This window comes from Lampris incognitus, chromosome 14 (genome assembly GCF_029633865.1).
Source record: "Lampris incognitus isolate fLamInc1 chromosome 14, fLamInc1.hap2, whole genome shotgun sequence".
Lineage (NCBI taxonomy): Eukaryota > Metazoa > Chordata > Actinopteri > Lampriformes > Lampridae > Lampris > Lampris incognitus.
The window spans coordinates 12,453,976-12,473,588 of record NC_079224.1 but is presented as its reverse complement, the minus strand read 5'-3'; the positions used below and the strand labels follow the sequence as shown (position 1 = coordinate 12,473,588).

At 45.1% G+C, this 19,613-nt stretch overlaps 1 protein-coding gene across 1 annotated transcript in view; it reads left to right on the top strand.

Annotated features, from left to right (window-relative positions):
- LOC130124325 (receptor-type tyrosine-protein phosphatase mu-like) overlaps nt 1–19,613 on the top strand; it is a 154,652-nt gene that overhangs the window by 89,882 nt on the left and 45,157 nt on the right. The window contains exons 16-22 of the mRNA XM_056293784.1: nt 1,072–1,101; nt 10,475–10,692; nt 13,373–13,453; nt 14,185–14,211; nt 15,940–15,951; nt 17,331–17,524; nt 19,351–19,359. Of these exons, the coding sequence (XP_056149759.1) occupies nt 1,072–1,101; nt 10,475–10,692; nt 13,373–13,453; nt 14,185–14,211; nt 15,940–15,951; nt 17,331–17,524; nt 19,351–19,359 (571 nt within the window). The remainder of the gene's footprint in view (nt 1–1,071; nt 1,102–10,474; nt 10,693–13,372; nt 13,454–14,184; nt 14,212–15,939; nt 15,952–17,330; nt 17,525–19,350; nt 19,360–19,613) is intronic.

The window sequence follows — 19,613 nt, the reverse complement described above, 5'->3', positions numbered from 1 at the left end:
AAGAAAATATAAGGATGGGTTCAAAGGGAGAGAGGATGACCGCGTAGCCGGAGGCTAAGTTTACATTAGCCCTGTATCCCATAATGGAGAAACGGCCCTCTGAACATCTCCTGGCAGTTGGGGGGGGGGTGCTAAAGCACAGCAAATATCGAACCCCTTCTGTCCACAGCGAGGGTTGAAATAACACAATGTCAGTTCCTGCGCGTGTCCTCAAGATTACTTTGGCGGGCACTAGCTTGCTTTACTCGATATCTCGATCGAGGACAGTGCAAACAGAATACTTTGACAACACTTCCCAATAAAACTTTTATTAGTTGTACTTCTCGCAGCACTTTCTCCTCCGACGATTGCCTAGCTTCTATCAGAGTGTTAAGGTCACAGAAGAAGAGGTAGCTGGAGTTGAGTGGGAGGGTGTAGTTGCCTGGTAATACAGTCGCAACGCTCCTCATTTATTTTGATGGTAACGCAAGATCCTTCATTACTCCCCACCGAATCCCTGTCTGCGTCGCATAATGAACAGTGGCCTTTGTGCAAATCAGCACACAGAGAGACAATATTAGTAACGGAATTGTTTTCAATTTGCCTTTATCAAACAAGAGAGGGAGGTGATTTCATTGGTTATATTTTCTTTAATTTGCTGATAAAGAGACGATAGAGTTGTGTTCAGACTTTTAAATCTGTCTAGTGTCATCCTTGGAGTTCAGATCTGGTAACTTTTTCTTAAACGTGTATGAAATTATGTGGTCAAAAAAGGTGGATGTAATGCTACTCTGCTTGTGAAAGTTGCATCTGAATCGCCATGAAAGGCTGTCGCCCGACTCTCAGTACCGTTTTGATGACAAAGTTCAAGTGTGTTTTGATTGTACAGGGCCCCCTTCCCCCATGACATGACTCCAAGCAATCACCTTTGCCTCACGATCACTGGTTAACCTCCACGTATGCCACCATATCTGGTTTTGTTCATTTCTACTCTTTTTTCAAACATTAATATATTTTTACTTTTTCTTTCCTGTTCATTCCATCCCCTCCCCTCCTCCACTGCTTAAATCCTACCACCACCCCACTCGGCAGAAGAACCTATCACTCCTACACTTACTACCTGTAAGTAACCACTTTGTGTAATGTTAGTGCCACGCTCTGTCATCCACATACACACACGCATGCACGCTCTCACACAAACACACACTGAGTGTTTTCCCTTGCATGTGAAGAGCCATGTCATCCTCCTCCTGCCCAGAGCTATGCAAGGTCCATTGTAAGTTCTGCCGGGGGAACGGAGGATGCTGCTGTGATACATCTTCACATGATGAGCACATCTCACTGTATGTCACATTGGCACAGCATCTGAGCGCAGTCACACCGTCTCGCAGCACAGCACCACCCCCATACAACGAGAACATGCTGAAATGCTTTGGCAGACACCGTTTCTGCTTGACTCTCAAGGAGTTTGTTTATGAACTGATGAGCTAAACCGCCCCAACGGTAGCTCAGCTGCCAAAATCATCTCATGTAAGGGGGGGTACTTTGGCCTCTGCATTTTTACTGAATCTAAATTTTTCATATCCCCTCTGATGATTTCATCTTTGTTGGCTTGTCAAAGTCAGATTTTGTTTTGAAGTGACCGTCATAATGCTGTCAACACATTGGTTTTACAGGGACGTCAGTGAGCAAATGCTAATGCTTCACAGCATTTAGCATATTAAAATCAATATCCGGACTCCAAACTTCTATAATGCTTAGAGATAAACCTTAATACATTTTCAGATCTATTGCACTGAGAGTTAAGCATGAAGTCATATGTTACCATTACAAATTTGGCTTCCAATGCATGTCAGTTATTTTTTTATATTATTTTTATTCTTTCCTCTGTTGCTCATTCTCAACACTTCATCCATTAAAGCCATGTTAACTTGTGTGCTTCTGCTTCCCCTCTTCTCATGCATGGTTTTTGAATTTTTGCACGTCAGTCCCATCCACGCAATGGTGATGGTGGAGTTGTGTCCGTAGCTGACAAGACTTTTGCATCACTGTCAGAGTAGATGGTGTGATGACAGGATGTAGCTCTGTTCTATTCAGATGTAGATCTGTTTAGATCATAAAAACAATAGTCCCGGCGCTTAACTGGGGATTCTTTGCGAATATTGGCCAGCGATTCCAAATCTGAACCCCATAACAGTAAAGAGGCTTACTCTGCTGCCCCGCCCATTAGCTGTAGCTCATTCGGTCCGCCTGTAAAGTCTTTGTGATGAATGCCAGCTAATCTGTCTCAAGATGACTGTGATCGGGGGGTACAATAGATGCCGTCTCACGCCAAAGCGCATCTCAGAATACACCTTGAGATAATTATAGTCTGAATACTCTGCACGTCACTCATGCTGGAGCTTGGCTGTCTTGAATGTAAAGCCCTGATCGCTTACAGTGACGGAGTGGGGGGCAGTAAAAGCTGTACGTAACAAATGGAAAGAGATGGGCAGCGTTGAGGTAAAACAGACTAGTGGTGCACACCCTTGCAGATTTCCACCCTTGTTGTGAAATTTTAGATTTTCGCTGAGTCAAATCAAAATGTGTATTTATTAATTTAAGATTCAGAGTGATTAACTTTGTAACATTGAGCATTAAGGGATGCTTGTAGCAATGGTAGCTATTTAGTTATTTAGTAAGTACAAAGATGCTCTTTGTGCATCATGTAAAGATTATAACACATACAGTTCATAGGGACGTCTTATTTTAAGTGCAATAACGTAACTTGAATGAATGGATTTATAATTAATTTGATTTACCATGTTTATTCTCAGTTTGTAAATCTCACAATAGGCATAGGCACAAGTCCATGAATACTGGGATGGCATCCAGCGCTTTACCTGTGCCCCCATCCATAGGGTTAGTGGTTGTGTCAAGAAGGGCGAATTACAAGACCATACCGGATCGGTCAATGCCCAGGTTAACAATGACCGCCATTGGTGCTGTGCCCTCACAGGGTACTGATGGAAACTATAAAATCCACTGTGGCAACCCCTGAGAAACTGGAAACAAGCTGAAAGAAGATGATTCTCAGTTTGTAAATCAAACGAGCCATCCAACAGTTGCTCAGGGAAAAAATAAGGTCATCTGGTAACTGGAGGGTTGCCAGTTCGATCCTCGGCTCCTCCTGGCAAAAATGTCAAGTTCTTGAGCAAGACACCTAACCCCTAACTATTCCTGTTGAGATGGTTGACATCGGTGACAGTGGGGGGTAAATAGGCATGAATTGTAAAGTGCTTTGAATGGCCATTGCAGCAGGAAAAAATACTACATAAATGTAGTCCATTTATTTACCAACCTTCAAAACGAGGAATGAGAAAATGTGATGGTGAAACCTAAAACTTTCACATCTTTTTGAGTTTTAAACAGGCTTGTGTACATTTGTTGAGTTTGCAAAAAAAAAACGAGGTTTGGGGGGGGGCTACGACTGATTTAAAATGTTCTCTAAAAGGCGTCCAGCTAGCATGGTGGTCCATTCTGTTGCCTACCAACACGGGGATCTCCGGTTCGAATCCCGGTGTTACCTCCGGCTTGGTCGGGCGTCTCTACAGACACAATTGGCCGTGTCTGCGGGTGGGAAGCCGGATGTGGGTATGTGTCCTGGTCACTACACTAGCGCCTTCTCTAGTCGGTCAGGGTGCCTGTTCAGGGGGGAGGGGGAACTGAGGGGAATAGCGTGATCCTCCCACGTGCTACGTCCCCCTGGCGAAACTCTGCACTGTCAGGTGAAAAGAAGCGGCTGGCAACTCCACATGTATCGGAGGAGGCATGTGGTAGTCTGCAGCCCTCCCCGGATCAGCAGAGGGGGTGGAGCAGCGACCGGGACGGCTCGGGAGAGTGGGGTAATTGGCCAATTGGGGAAAATCCCTAAATAAATGAATAAATAAAGTTCTCTAAAAGCAATTTTACATTGTTAGGACAAAGCCATCTTGAACACGAGTAAATGCACCCAAAATTCATGTCCTTAAATAAATGATATATTTCGCCCTGAAGAACTTTCGTTATGGAGGCTCACAGTCGTCATCTGCAGTACTTACCACTGTTGACAGCCTTGGGATCGCAACACTTCCATGATTGATGGGCCCCATTAATACTCTCACGCATTCATCACACAAAGGCAAGGCAAGACAAGGGCCTAAAGGCAAGGGAGCATCTTACGGATGCCAAAATATGCACTTTGGCCATATCCCCAGAGGTGCCTGCAGGCGTTCACGTGTAACATGACATCAGTCAGCATGCAGGTTATCGATTCGGTTATATGTGAGATCAAATGTATGTAGCTGCCGTTCTTCAATCGGGTGGTTGTACCGGCATGCCTCTTCATCTGCCGTTGGTGGGCACTTGGGAGGGATCAGGGGCAGGGGCCAAAGGTTGCGATCGGTTCCAAATCCCCATGAGAAACGGCATAATCCATCAATGAGCTGGGAATGTCAGGTAGCGATACATTCATCACCCTCTGACTTACTTGTCAGTTATGCTAAGTGCTCCCTCCCCCATCCTCATGTAAGAGATATGTTGCTGTCTATGGGCCCCTGTCTTTATCATAAGTTTAACTGATGTAGTTTTCACCATACATTATTATATAGAGATTCGACCTTTGGTACTATCATCTGATTGTGTTGGCACACGAGAGGTGTCGGGAGAATCCAGAGACTTGGAGGATCTTGTTGAGGTGCTGTATAGAGGTGAGATTTGGTATAGAGGTAATTGTTAACTGCAGTTGATGGAACAGACAGCATTGTCAGGTTACCAATATTGTGTGCAGAAGTCAAAAGCATATCTCCAATATTGTCATCGACATCTAATTGCTCATCCAGGACTCATGCAAATGACCAACTTCATTTGGGGGACACTTTTTCCAGCACCTACAGTACCATGAATATAACATTAGCATCGATTGTGTCAATTTTTAGCATAAGTGGAAAACAAACCACGAGCCCTACACTGTAAGGTAGAAAAAGAACAGCCGATTAAAGCATACATCTCCTGTGAATGAACCCAACTTTCCTTAAATGACTGATAAGTGCGGCTTCCTGTTTTGTTATTATTAAGAGATCACGATAGATTCTGGTACATGCACGGGGATATAAGTTGTGGGGGAGGGGTTTTGGGGCCAATTACCCCACTCTTCCGAGCCATCCTAGTTGCTGCTCCACCCCCTCTGCCGATCCGGGGGGGGGGCTGCAGACTACCACATGCCTCCTCTGATACATGTGGAGTCACCAGCCGCTTCTTTTCACCTGACAGTGAGGAGTTTTGCCAGGGGAATGTAGCGCGTGGGAGGATCACGCTGTTCCCCCCAGTTCCCCCTCCCCCCGAACAGGCACCCCAACCGACCAGAGGAGGCGCTAGTGCAGCGACCATGACACATGCCCACATCCGGCTTCCCACCCGCAGACACGGCCAATTGTGTCTGTAGGGTAGCCCGACCAAGCCGGAGGTAACATGGGGGATTCGAACTGGCGATCCCCCGTGTTGGTAGGCAAAGGAATAGATCACTACGCCACCCGGATGCCCCAAGTTGTGGTGTTCTTTTCTATGGAAAAGATTAGCTTATGACTGAATCCCTACCCCCTCTTCCACCCTTCATAGACACACCATAATCAGCATCATCATCCTCCCTCTCCTTCCCTAACTTGACTTCATAAAGCCCTCATTTCCTCAGCGCTCTCCTCCCCACACCTCACCTCCCCACACTGCGGTGTCAGAATGTGAGGGCTACTAAACCTACCATGTATAACACAATGTGCTCAGGGCAAACACCTTCATTAAACCCTACAAGTCAGCCTGAACGTGCAGCAAGAATCACATTAATTGGTACAAGGCATGCACATTTGTTGCACCTACGAGCTCTGCATTTTGATGAGGAGCCGGAAAGGAGGAAAAGAGGAGTAAGAGCAAGAGATTGGGATGTCACGCTCCGAGCGATGGAAGACAAATTTTCCGCTGAAAAAAAAAATCGACAACAGCATATGTTAATAACTATAAATGTTAGTGCAATATGTTGCTGTCATCAAAAAAAAAAAAAAGCAATGGCTGCTGTGCCTGCGATGTCAACCTGCGACAAATCTGCAGTGTCAACAAAGATAATCTGTCGGAGAAACATGACACTGACTATGAAAAATTGATGGCTATCTGGAGTTGTTTTGCTCACAAAATAGTAACATTTTTGGAAATGTAGGTTGTTTTTTTCTACTGAGCAGTGAATAAATGGACAGTGTCCGTGGTTGAAACCCTACACAGTCCATGTAAATGTACACATTTTACTCACTATATAAAGCCGTTTCCATCTGCCTTCCTTCATACAGGCCATAATAAACATTAAATCTTATGCTCTTCCAGGATCTCCCCCGGTCCTTTGCAAAACAAATACACTTTAGAAAATGAAAGCGAAGCAATATCACAATACCACTAAAATCACGGTTTCTTGGGTAGCTGCTGGTTTTGTGGACAATTCATTTCTGTCGCTGTGCAGAGGCTCCAAAGAAATGAACATTTTCTCAAGGTCATTCTTCGGTTTATTGTTTTCTTTAAGAAAAAGAAAAAAGAAAACATGATGTTAATAGAATCAGTGAGGCCAGCGGTTCAGCATGTCCTGCCAGTAAATAGTATTATGTCCAGCTGAATAGAGCGCACATTCAAAATACTTCCTCTTTGTTCCAACTATTTCCATCTCAGTTTGAGCTAGTCAAGTGAACGACGGATGGTGAAAATGAATGGATTGGTTTGGAGGACAGATGAATAGGGGATTAAATGGATGGGTAGATGAATAGATGGATGGATGGATAAATAAATAGGATGCTCATAAGTGAACATTAGGGATAGTCAGAAATTTCATGACAAGGGGTGTCCGGGTAGCGTGGCGGTCTATTTCGTTGCCTACCAACACAGGGATCGCCTGTTCGAATCCCCGTGTTACCTCCGGCTTGGTCGGGCATCCCTACAGACACAATTGGCCATGTCTGTGGGTGGGAAGCCGGACATGGGTATGTGTCCTGGTCGCCGCACTAGCGCCTCCTCCGGTCGGTCGGGGTGCCTGTTCGGGGGGAGAGGGGGGACTGGGGGGAGTGGCGTAAGCCTCCCACGTGTTACGTCCCCCTGGTGAGGCTCCTCTCTGTCAGGTGAGGGGAGGCAGCTGGTGACTCCACGTGTATCGGAGGAGGCATGTGGTAGTCTGCAGCCCTCCCCGGATCAGCAGAGGGGGTGGAGCAGTGACCGGGATGACTCGGAAAATAGGGTAAATTGGCCAAGTACAATTAGTGAGGAAAAAAAAGAAATTTCATGAGAGATGATACACACACACAGGCCTAGAGAAACAAAAGGATTGGGATACACTGTGTGTCTGTGTGTTAAATGACAAATGAAGCCTTCTTTGTCCCAGTACCTACAAGGTCTAGGTTGGGCTGTGGAGCTGAAATGAGGCCCACCATGAGTTTTTGAAGCGCTTGTTTTAGAAGTTGCACTGCCGTCTCCCCCACGAAGAACAGACATACTGACAAACACACAACACTGACACACACACGAACCCTACGACTCCCTTTTTGTGATATAGCTGAACCAGCCGGCTTCGGAGCTTTGCTCGTTCAGATCCCAGATATGACAGACAGGCCTGACGTGTGCTGAACCGCAGACGATCCCTCTAATGAGAGTTGCCTGATATAGTTACCTGGAGTGTTAGCTCTGTGTTTTACTTCTGCAGACGCCTCTTCAGTCTGTCACTCAACATCCCTTCACATTTATACTGCCACATCCAGCGCCATTCAGAGAAATGTGTGGTTTTATTGTTAGCGCACGCCTGTTGGCAATCAGCCATATAAATTGGGTTGCCGAGGCTTTCCGTATGTGCAGGATAAAGCCTAACTATCTAGTAATATGACAAATGGTCGTGTTCATCAATGCGCAAACAACAATCGCGCTGTACACATGCTTGCACTGTTTCTCGCTGCATCAGAGTCCATAATTCAGCCATCTATCATGACATTTTCCATTCTTACAAATGAGGAGAGGATGGCACGCCAATTAATCTTCATCTAACACCCACGGTGCCTAGCTAACATCCGCATACTGGTGGTGCTCCTCACTTTTGGCACTAGTTAACAGCAGCAGAGCCTGTCACACCACCAACGCTTGTACTCCTAAAGCTCCACCGCGAGGGAAAGCAGAAAACCTGAATCTCAAACGGAACAAGAAGAAAAGGACGGTGACACAATATTAAAACCAGGATTAAAGTGGTTTCATATAGGCTCTTGCACACAGTTCACACAGTGCAGCCCCAATCTTAATATAACCTGGGGTACATACCACCTGCTCTCCCCCTTCACCCTCTCTCCTCCTCCTCCCTAATACAATATGAGGCAACAAGATGGAAAAAAGGAGGGGGATGCAAGACCGCCATTTTGTCCCCGGCTCTAATTGCAGATTAGAGATTAAAAAACAAAAAGAGTCCGGCAGATGAAAATGTCACTACTTTGTCAGTCGGCTTTGTGAGAAACCGCTCCGCTATTAGCCTCACGTCGTGGCCTTCAGAGCAAATGACTGTTGGAAAGGCAGCAGGGTCCCGGGGCCATATGGCACAAGACAGCGACCAAACAGAATAAACAGGGCAGGTTTGTGAAAACAAAGCAGCGGGGCACGTCATTAGACGGCGGTCGTCCATGAGAGAGGTTGCTACTCAAAACAGGCAGAGGGGTCACGCGGCGAGTAACAAAGTGGCAGGATGTGTGCGAGCGCTGCCATTGTTAATTCTTAAAGCGCTCGCTTGTTTCCTAGTCGGTGACAGGCAGACGCCACGGTGGATCCAACGCTGAATTAGGTTTCTTTTCAAGCTGTTTCCTGTTGATCTGTAGATGGATAATCAACATGTGGTGAGTTCCGAGACGATGGGGTGTTTAACTTCTGGCCATAATAATAATCATCATTATTATAATATTGTGAGACTTTGCTGATCCCCCAAAGAAAATTTGTGTTGTTGCAATCTGACGTCTTTGGAGTCGGAGTAGACTGGGACAGCTAGGAAACAGAGCGCCTGATCATTTAACCTTTGCTTGAAGGACACCGTTCACTGGAGCCGCCTGCTGTTTTTGTTTGTGTTTGTGTTTTTGTCTGTTCCTGCATGTGTGTGTATGTTTTTTTTTCTTCCCTTTATTGTCTAGTGTGTTGCTGTGCAACTGCTGCAACTGTTCTTGTACTTGTGTGCGCGGCAAAACAAAGCTGTGGTTTTGTCGATGACAGAAGGTTTCTTGGCTGCGTCACATAAACTTGAAGTAGGTCGATAAAAGCAGGTTGACTGTTTCAGTTCTGCCTTCAGCATCTGATTCTTCCATTCCCCTATACAAAGGCTAATTTTAAACCATCGTGGCTGCTGATAGATTGGGGTTATGGTGGCGCACATTTCTCTTACATATAGGTGTCCGGGTGGCGTAGTGGTCTATTCCATCGCCTGCCAACACGGGGATCACCGGTTCAAATCTCCGCATTACTTCCGGCTTGGTCGGATGTCCCTACAGACAAAATTGGCCGTGTCTGTGTGTGGGAAGCCCGATGTGGGTATGTGTCCTGGTCGCTGCACTAGCACCTCCTCTGGTCGGTCGGGGCACCTGTTCGAGGGGGGGGGGGGGACTGGGAGGAATAGTGTGATCCTCCCATGGGCTATGTTCCCCTGGTGAAACTCCTCACTGTTCGGTGAAAAGAAGCGGCTGGTGACTCCACATGTATCGGAGGAGGCATATGGTAGTCTGCAGCCCTCCCCAGATAGGCAGAGGGGGTGGAGCAGCGATCCGGATGACTCAGAAGAGTGGGGTAATTGGCTGGATACAATTGGGGAGAAAAGGGGGGGTATATATATATATATACATGAAGGTTAGGTGAATCGGCCATACTAAATTGTCCCTTGGTGTGAATGTGTTGCCCCCATGATGATCTGGTGGCCTGTCCAGGGTGTCTCCCTGCCTGCCGCCCAATGACTGCTGGGATAGGCTCCAGCATCCCGCGACCCCAATTGGGATAAGCGGCTTGGATAATGGATGGATGGATGGATATATATATATATGTGTGTGTGTGTGTGTGTGTGTGTGTGTGTGTGTGTGTGTGTGTGTGTGTGTGTGTGTGTGTGTATGTATGTATGTGTATATATATGTGTATATGTGTATATATGTATGTATATATGTATATGTATATACACACATACGTATGTGTGTGTGTGTGTGTGTATATAGTATATATATAGTATATATATACTATATATGTCTTGCATATTTATTTAAACAATGTGACCACAACATGCTTGTATCCCGCATAACGCTCTGTCAGCCATATCAGTTTCTCACATTACAGGTACGAGTCATTTCTACCAGTATGCAATAAGATCAGTCACATTATCTTCTGTCTTTTTTTCTTTCTTCGTTTTATTTTGTTTTGTGTTTGCGTGTTTCTTTGGCTTTGTTATCCCATGCAGGAAATTGGCAAAGAAGCGGAAAGAAACACTTAACAGCACACGCCAGGAGATGACAGTAATGGTCAACTCCATGGACAAGAGCTACACGGAGCAGGGCACCAACTGTGATGAAGCCCTCTCCTTCATGGACACACACAACCACACCCTGAACACGCGCAGCGAGTGCGCGCTCACACTCAATGGCCGCAGCGAGTGCACCCTGACGCTCAACGGCCGAGGTAAGACACTACAGGAAGTGACACTGGACTCAGTGTCATATAGCATGTCTTCACCCACATCGGGGGGGGGGGGGCTGTCGTTACGGTCCCCTTTTTAGTGAGTAATTACCACACCTTACTGCCGAGAGCAGGGAGCTCCTGAGCGGGCAGGATGGTCTTTGTCTTTGTTGTAATGGCAACACTATTTTTACAATTCCTCCAAAGGATTTCTTTTTGAAAAATAAAATACCAGCAACTCCTATAAAACTCAAAATCTAAATGCAGTCTTTCCAAATTGTTCCAGTGTATTCTATAAAGTTGTATATGACTTTGAGAAGTATAGCATTCATAACAAGACATTCATCCACAAGCCTAAATGAATTGTTAAAGCACTTGTGCAAGGGCCATTTTCAATGATTTCTCAGTTTATGTAATTAGTTTTTATGCCAATTGAACTCAACAGCTATACATACATATGCATTATTAATAATTCATTAACTGAAGGCTGCTGAGTGCAGCTGTTCAAAATTTTAGACAGCCTGGAAGAGCTCTTTGATTGTGAACAGTTATCTTGAAATCCCAGACCTCACCTCCAAGGCTTTCAATTAAACAACAAAACACTCAGACAAGCCTTTACAAGGCGCGAGACTCAGCCCCTTCATTTCACTAGTGGCGTCCGTTCGGGTGTAATTCCTCCTCTGACCACAGTCTGGGTTGCAATGACAGAGTGGCGCTGTTTGTCCGGTCGCCACGGGAAGAATGGTCTGTATGTATGCCTGTCCTTCGATTTTTCTCGACAACCACTCATCCAAACAACTTCACACTCGACACTGCTCTTCTTTGGGTCCTCAGCAATACACCCACGTACTGTGAAGTCGATCGGATGAACGGTTGTCGAGGAAAAGACAGACAGGCAGACAGACAGAGATTCCTTCCATTTTAGTGAAGATATACATAGAGGAGGCACAGTACAGCTGGAGTTCTCAATGACTTATAATCACTTCATTATCTCATCTCAGGTTAAGTGTAATGCTTTGTTTTATAGACAGCTTGGCTGAGTCTCAGTGCCAGGGTTTGACCTGGTATAATCTCAGTCAAACCAGGCTCTGTCTCCCCAACCCTGCAGGGGATGAGGCCCAATGATACAGTGACCTTGGTTAACTGTCTGTTAGTGTGGATGTTTAAACCTATTTCTCTGCCTGTCAGGGTAAATGTCTTGAATATGTTTTCCCCCTTCTGCCTATCAGTGTAATTTCCTAAGTTCCTTGACTCCTTACCCTAAAGTGACGAGCTTATCAATTAGCATCTTCTCTTAAAATTGTCTTAGCAGAGGCTTTCATCTCCCCTATAAATCTGCCTCATGGGCTTTAAGCCATGGCCCTTAGCCCAATCCACATGCTGTTAGCATGTCTGTCTCTCTAGACACTGCAGGAAAACATCATCCAAAAGACTAGCAACAGACCAGGCAACTGCCAAGTGGCAAGATAATCACTGACTGCATTGTGTCTATGAATTGTTCTTAAAGGTCTACACAACATTGAAACAACATATTTTCACCGAATACTGCTGTACCTGCATACATCCAAGTCAGAGACATCGACCCTGGTGCTTATCTTGACATTTTAGCGCAATCTATACACTCTATACACAAAGCAGTGGCATTCAGCTAAGTGCTGCTTCTGTTGTTAATAATTGTGATATTACAAGCCATGGATTGTCGTAGGCTTCGCTATGTGATGCGATCTGAGTCACAACCCCCCGGCTCCGCCCTTCCTCCTTCTACTATAAATAAAAAAATTCGAAGAGGAGTATTTGAGCAAGAGATGTATTGAAATCGAGAGACAGCAAATAGTTATCAAGAGAGACAGACCAAAGTTACAAATTTTTGTATGTTTCAGTAGTTCTAATTTACTTAGTTCTTGATTGATTTTATATAGTTTTACATATGTTTTATAGTTATATATAGTTAGTTTATAGAATTAGTGCTTTTGCTTCGACTTGAGTGTTGTCCGGAATGAGTTTTTCCCAAAGGTAAAAAAAAAAAAAACAACTGCAGGGCGTGGTTTGATACCTGTAGCTCATCCTGACATTTTCCTCAGATTCTGGCATTTTCTAAATCTTATATGGGGTCACGGTTTATCTAAACTGGGGGTGTTTTGTTGACTTTTGAGGGGGAAAATTTTCGACTTTTTCTCCATATGTGTTTGTAGGGATAACACTTCATTAGCAGCCATAATACGGAGACATTGGCGGACTATCCATGAGTGTGAAAACTTACTTTCTGGTTTGTCAATGGGCAGCAGTGTATAAGAAAATGCGACTAATGACTCCAAATTATACATCTGTGTGTAGCGTTGTTATTCGCATATTCTTCTACAATTATATGTAGCACTGTCATTTGCATTTTCTTACACCATGCAGGCTATTAGTGAACCAGGAAGTAGTTCATTTGACATTCACAGATTTTCTGTTAGTGATGTCACTTGCTAGAAAATCTAGATGGACACTTGTCTGTACAATTTCGGTGATGTTTCAGAAACACAGAAAAGATTGTTCAGTATTATGACTCATTGGAGTGTTATCCCCACGAAATATATAGCGAGATGATGTGGAAAATTGTCATCATTTCTGTTTAAACAGCAAGACTATACTATACCCGACTGTTGATGCCTTGAATTTTGTTCTTTTGTCCCGTCTCCAGCAGGGTCCTCGCCCTCTTCCTTCACCGTGCCGAAGGCCAATACTCTGAGTACTTCCATCCCCAGCAACTCCTACTATCCAGGTGAATTCTTTGCCTTCGTTATTCTTGCATGACAACACAGAACAATGCAACAGTCAGGCAAATATCTTTGATTACAGGTTAAAAAGAATCTGATCACTCTTTTGATTTTCTGAAAAAATACTTTTTACATGATATGCTTACTGCACTTGCTTAATTTTGTATGAGAACATCAGCACAAAAATATGTGGCAGCTATTTGTCCCACTTGAAAAGGTGGTTAAATTGAATTTTGGTGAATTTATACATGCTACATCCCTATTTATAACACAAAACTGTTGACACCGTCAGCTTAGATGGATTTCACTAATGAACAATAATGATATAGCTTAAATTATATCTCTCACATGCTTAGAATAAAACCAGCTGATTCCTCTTCCCTCATTACAGTACTCAAAGGTATACTTGGTGTATTACTGAGTTGTGTGTGAGATGTTGAAATTAGTCTTTTAAAATGCATCGGGCCTCTTCCTTCATTCACATTAGTCAGTTTTTCACTGGTCTGGCCAGTCTGCCATGTTAAACTTCTTTAGAAACAATGATTGAGTTGTTTTTCGTCCTCATCCAATGGATCAGGGAACATCTAGGCTAGAAAGTATTAAGCAGTCATCGAGCATTACTTTTTTAATTACTGTTTTGTTTGCTTAACTGGATTCCCTTCATCCCGGTTTGTTTTATTTACCACACTTCTTTTTCTCCCTCCAACTTCTCCACTTACGATTGGGATATGAGCAGATCCCTTTGTGCCAACCGCTATCCTAGGTGAGAAACGTTTTGGCTTTTTTTTTACCCTCTTTTGCTGTTGTTTATTTATCATATCTCAGTAGAAAAAACATGTTTCAGTCACCAGAAGGTATTCACAGAAGTTAATTTTGGGAACCAAAAAATAAAGCACAGATTTCTATCCTGTTTCTTTTTGGTTGGCTCTTTTTACTGAAGATGGCTTCACCTTCATACCTGCCTGCCGCTTCTATCCCTTCCTCCTCCTCTTCCTCCTCCTCCTTCTTCCTCCCTGTCAAACGAGGGGCTCTCTCCTGGGCTGAGGCTGGCTTCACTCCATCCCATCCGCATTGCGTGTCGTGCGTGTGATGTCACATACGTCTTTGACCTCTCATATGCATGGACAGACATGTGGACTGGATGTGGAGGGGAGTGTCTGTGGGTGGAGGGCGAGGGCGGTGGGGGGGGCAGCTCGCCCCATCGCCATGGCTACGGTGTGCTACATATGGCCATAGCATGGGCACTGACACACGAACAGAAATCAAATACAAGCAAATGGTGAGGGAGGAATGCCCCCGCCCCCCCGTACCTACACCCACCCACCCTGAACATTCCTTTTCCAAAATTTGAAAATCACAATGTGTTCAGTCAGAGCATCTCCAGTCTGGCGTTAGCTGTGGGTGCCCCCTTCCTCCACCACCCACCCGACGCCCCCCCCCCCCCTTCCTCCTCTTCACTGCACATTTAAACTCCCCTCCCTCCCCCCAAACAAACAACCTTTTCTGGTATTCTTTTTAATGTCTCCCCCCCCCTGCCTTTGGCTAACTGCTAGTGACCTACTTGTTTTTGTTTTGGTTTCGCCCCAGTGTTTATTCATCCTGTACACTGATAAAATGGAATAATAAAGAGCGTTTTGTTTTTTCGTTAATTATTACTGGCGTTTGTCGAATATGCGGTGCAGCCCCAAAGTGTGCCATCCATACGAGGCGAACACAGGAAAATAACTGCAAAGTGGGGCACAAGCCCTGTAATGATGAAAAACTCAAGGCCAGCTACATCGCTCTCAGTATCACTAAAAGTATGCATAGTAAATGATTCTAAGTACACGATTTGCTATTCACTCTCATTTTCTCCCTTTAGTGCAGCATTAAGCAGTGTCTTTCATTGTTACTGCCATGACAGCTGCTTATGATAGTAGCAGATATTAATGGAGCATGGAATAATTAACGTGAAATTAAGGCAGCCAGAAAAGGTTAGACGCATCCAGTGATGGCGTATACTGTCACGGCGTTGTCTCATCAGTTGAGGGTAATGATCAGAACTGATTAGATCAGACGAGATATGTAATGTATTTGATGTATTTGATTTCCGAACAAACCTTTTCAAAAAAAAATTTTTTTTTTTTTAAATCCAGTATTGCACATGCAAATACAGTCTTACTGATTCGGAAAACGTGTTCAAAATGTCAGAGGTTCACAAGGTTTTGCCATTACCCCTCCTCCCCTCGAAATCCATGACTTATCTTATTTTTACTTTCTTTATTTTGTCTTGCACTGTTGAAATTGCCCCATCCATCCGATCAGCATCCCCACCTCCACTAGGCTTTTAACCTAGACACTTTGGACTGAGGAGGCATGTGATCTTGCCCTATAGCCTAGCTCTAAACTGTAACAAGTTGTCATGCTGTATTGTTGCTTATCCCCTCTCTCCTCTCTTCTCCTCTCTCTCTCTTCACATACGTAACCTCTTATGTATCTGCTATCTAAAAAGTGCCCATTAATGGTAAGTTTTCCCAAGTGGGCCCTGGGTTGGGGGAAGGAGGTGGTTTTTGCTCAGAGAGCAGGCCAACAGTGAGAGGCTGCTTCTGACATGGACATGACGTCACTGCATGGCCAGTGGAAATGTTAGCATCCCACCACTTTCCGTGCTGTGCCACCAAGCCATTAGCTTAGCATGATCACAGTAAAGTGCCTCATCGCAGCATCACCCCATGCATTGTCCTACCATCTCCGCTTCCCTTCTTCTGGGTGGTTGTTGTTGTTGTTGTTTTTTTTATCTTTCTTTTTTCTTATCGTGTTTTTCTTTTGGTTTTTTTTTATTATCATTTTACGGGGAGGGGTGTTGGTGGCAGGGATTGTTGAATCCACGCTGCGTAAGTGCGATGCTTCCGACGGCGCCTGCTGATACACACTCACTGTGGCCCACTGCACCCCCTCATATCCTCCTTCTCCTCTTCTTCTTCCTCCTCCTCCTCCCCCATGTTTCTGGACACCCTCCATCGTCCGATGGTGCCTCACAGCATCTGTGCCTCATCTCTGGATTACAGAATGAAAGAGCTGGAAAGGAACACAGGCATCCCTGTTACTCTCCATATGAGATGTAGCAGAAAAAAAAGAGACAGTATACCAGTAGATACTAGAAAGTGTTGTTTTACAACCACAACATGTACCCTTGTGAACACTTCACATAACGTTTCCGTTCGAAGGTCACACTGTTGCACCCTCTGGCTTTGACAGTGCACTTTTGTTTTTCCTCATCAGTAGGCATCTTGGGTGCTTGTAAGTGCACTAAGAAGGGCCCATAGGATGCCATAGGCCCAGCCTAGTAAATGGTTTCCAGCCACGCATTGAGACAGATGGACTTGAACCTCCCCACCACATTGACTCATCCTATTACTCAATGATGTTGTGTTGTTGTGACCATCCATAACAGACAGATTAGCACTTGAGAGTTGTTTACCATCGTGTGTCAGGCTGGATGGGTGACATACTGCTTAACGGCAAATGAGATAATACGTGCCACCTGCTTTAAACAAAAAAACAAGGCAGCATCAGTTATAACTGATGTGTGGCTACAACTAGGGGATACTGAGTTTTCTGTGAAGTTTGTGAGGGTAACTTTTTTAAGGCCGAGTATAGTACCCCCCGCCGTTGTCTGCCACATAGCATTTACCTATTCTGCATATTCAAATACTGTTGATTTTTCATTAAGCTGGATGGGGAAAAAAATAATTTACCACAGCAGGCGCTATGTCACCCATATGACACTGGTTCACATCTTTTGCAAATAATAATTAGCTAATAAAAAACCTCTGCTAAAACGCACCTCGCCATCCTGACCTGCCTTTGCTATGGTCTGTCCCTGTGTCTGTGTCCAAACAGATGAGAGCCAGAACATGGGCAGCGACACCAGCAGCCTGGTGCAGTCCCACACCCATTCACTGAGGAAGCGGGAGCCTGTGGACGTGCCCTACCAGACGGGTCAACTGCACCCAGCCATCCGTGTGGCCGACCTCCTCCAGCACATCACCCAGATGAAGTGCGCTGAGGGCTACGGTTTCAAGGAGGAGTATGAGGTAGGATGTTTCCCAGAGCAAACCCCCCCACCCCCCGTCCCGCACCCTCCGCTGCCGCCATAACCCACCGTCCCGGCTTGTAGCGAGGTTGCAAACACAAATAAAGCCCGAGGATAGACTTAAAACATCTCCACTGAGATACTCCTCACTGGGTTTATCAGTCCAGTACTAGGCTTCGTCCGTGTCCCTTCTCTCCGTCTCTCTCTCTGTCTGTCTGTCTGTCTCTTTCTCACTCTGTCCCTCCCTGTGTTTGGCATAGCTCAGCAAAAATGTTTTGTTTCCCCCCAGATGCACTTTTATGATGAATTGTTAATGTTCCCTGTCTCAGTGTGTTTACGGTGTGATTTGTTTTGTCGTTCATCTGTTCCTTGTTTGTAGCAATTGTGCATTTGCACTCATGTTGTGTGTACGTTTATGCTTTCACGCGCGCGCGCGTGTGTGTGTGTGTGCGGGTGTGTACGTGTCAAACTAAGCTGTCCCATTTCCCCTCGGAGACTCAATAGTTAAGACGTCGCCATACCTACGGGAAATGCATCAGCTCTGAAGTTGAGCGGCAAAAATGTTGAGCGAGCTGACCAGCCGCGCATTACCTCTGTCCCCTGCTTTATCTAAATCAGGTCTAATTAGCCGCCAGCAGTGGAGTCTCTTAAGGAGACCGTTGTCACACAACAGCCAGCGTCTGTAAACTGACACCAGGCCTCTCACTGACACCGAAATAAAAGATTTTGCCAGGGCACAGCATCACATCCATTTTCTCTCATTAGGGCAAAAGGCTGGCAGTGCTTGGCAGCACACCAGCCTCCCCTCACTGACCCGTCCAGCCATCCATTTATCCAGCTAGCCAGACCAGTGAGTCAGTCAAACCCGTCCAGCAGGCCAGCAGGGGCTGGTGGCACCATCTCTCCTCCATCGCATATCTTTCACATAGCCTCAGTGCCAAGACTGGGTTCAAACAGAGACGGTTTCACATCCCATCCAGATCTCACGTCACACCGGTCTTCCTCATTTACATGACGTTCAGTTTTCTGTTGCCTTTTCACTCTTTTAAAACAAGTGTTTTGTCCCTCTCCCAATCCTCTACCTTCATGTTCTTCCCTGTCCTCTTCAGTTTCCGCCTTTTCGTTAACCCTTCACTTGCTCTCATATATCTATTTTCTATTTATTCTTCACAGGCACAGCCCCTCTTACACGTCCCTTCCTCCTCACTCCTTTTGATATAGCCTGTTTCCCTCTCCCTCCATCTCCCTGCCTCCTCCATTTTATAGTACGGATCATGTTTATCGGTAATTTACTCCCTAGTTCCTCTTCACGACTAAGGAGGCAATGAATTAAACAATATAGTCTGTCTCTGACTGCAGCATTGGATCATTGCGATAGATGCGCTGCCCTCCAGGCCCAATCCGTTATAGGTAAATGGGTTTTGGGCTCACGTGGCCCAACACTGCACATGTGTGCGAAAGTCAGTCAAAAGCACAGTGGCAAAATGAACAGCTGCCTCTGCTTCCCCTTCTTTTACCCCCATTGTCACCTAGTTGGCCACAGCCGGCTTCAAACAAAGCCTGCGGGATGCTTGGGGAGTGTACCGGAGCTCATTCTCACTTGACTAGAGTGATTCATTTTGTATGTTGTGTTCCGATGCTGTCTTCTCTCTATCAATCTGTCTTAAGGTTAATGCCCTTTTTCACCGTTTATATTTTTTCACCGTTTATATTTTTTCACTTAATGAGCTTGGAGCCTAGTGCACCTCTAAACCTGTTGACTTACACTGTACTATATCTCTCTCTGACCCATGCTTCTTGTTATTCTGTACGTTAACTTTGGATCAGATAAATGAGGTAAGCCCATACTTTTGGTTATTTGTGAGTTTTCTTAGACGTGTAGATGGTGTCACTTTTGAGAAAGAGAGAGAAAAAAAAAGCAATCCAGACAGGTTGATGGTGCTTGCTGGCTGTTTTTTTAAAGCCCTGTGAGATGACAACGTCTCACTTGAATGAATTAGTCTGAAAAGGGCATTTACCAACGGAAGCTGTGTAATGATACCAAAGCATTTGACAGTGCACAGATGTTCATGGCTGAAACAGCGACACCT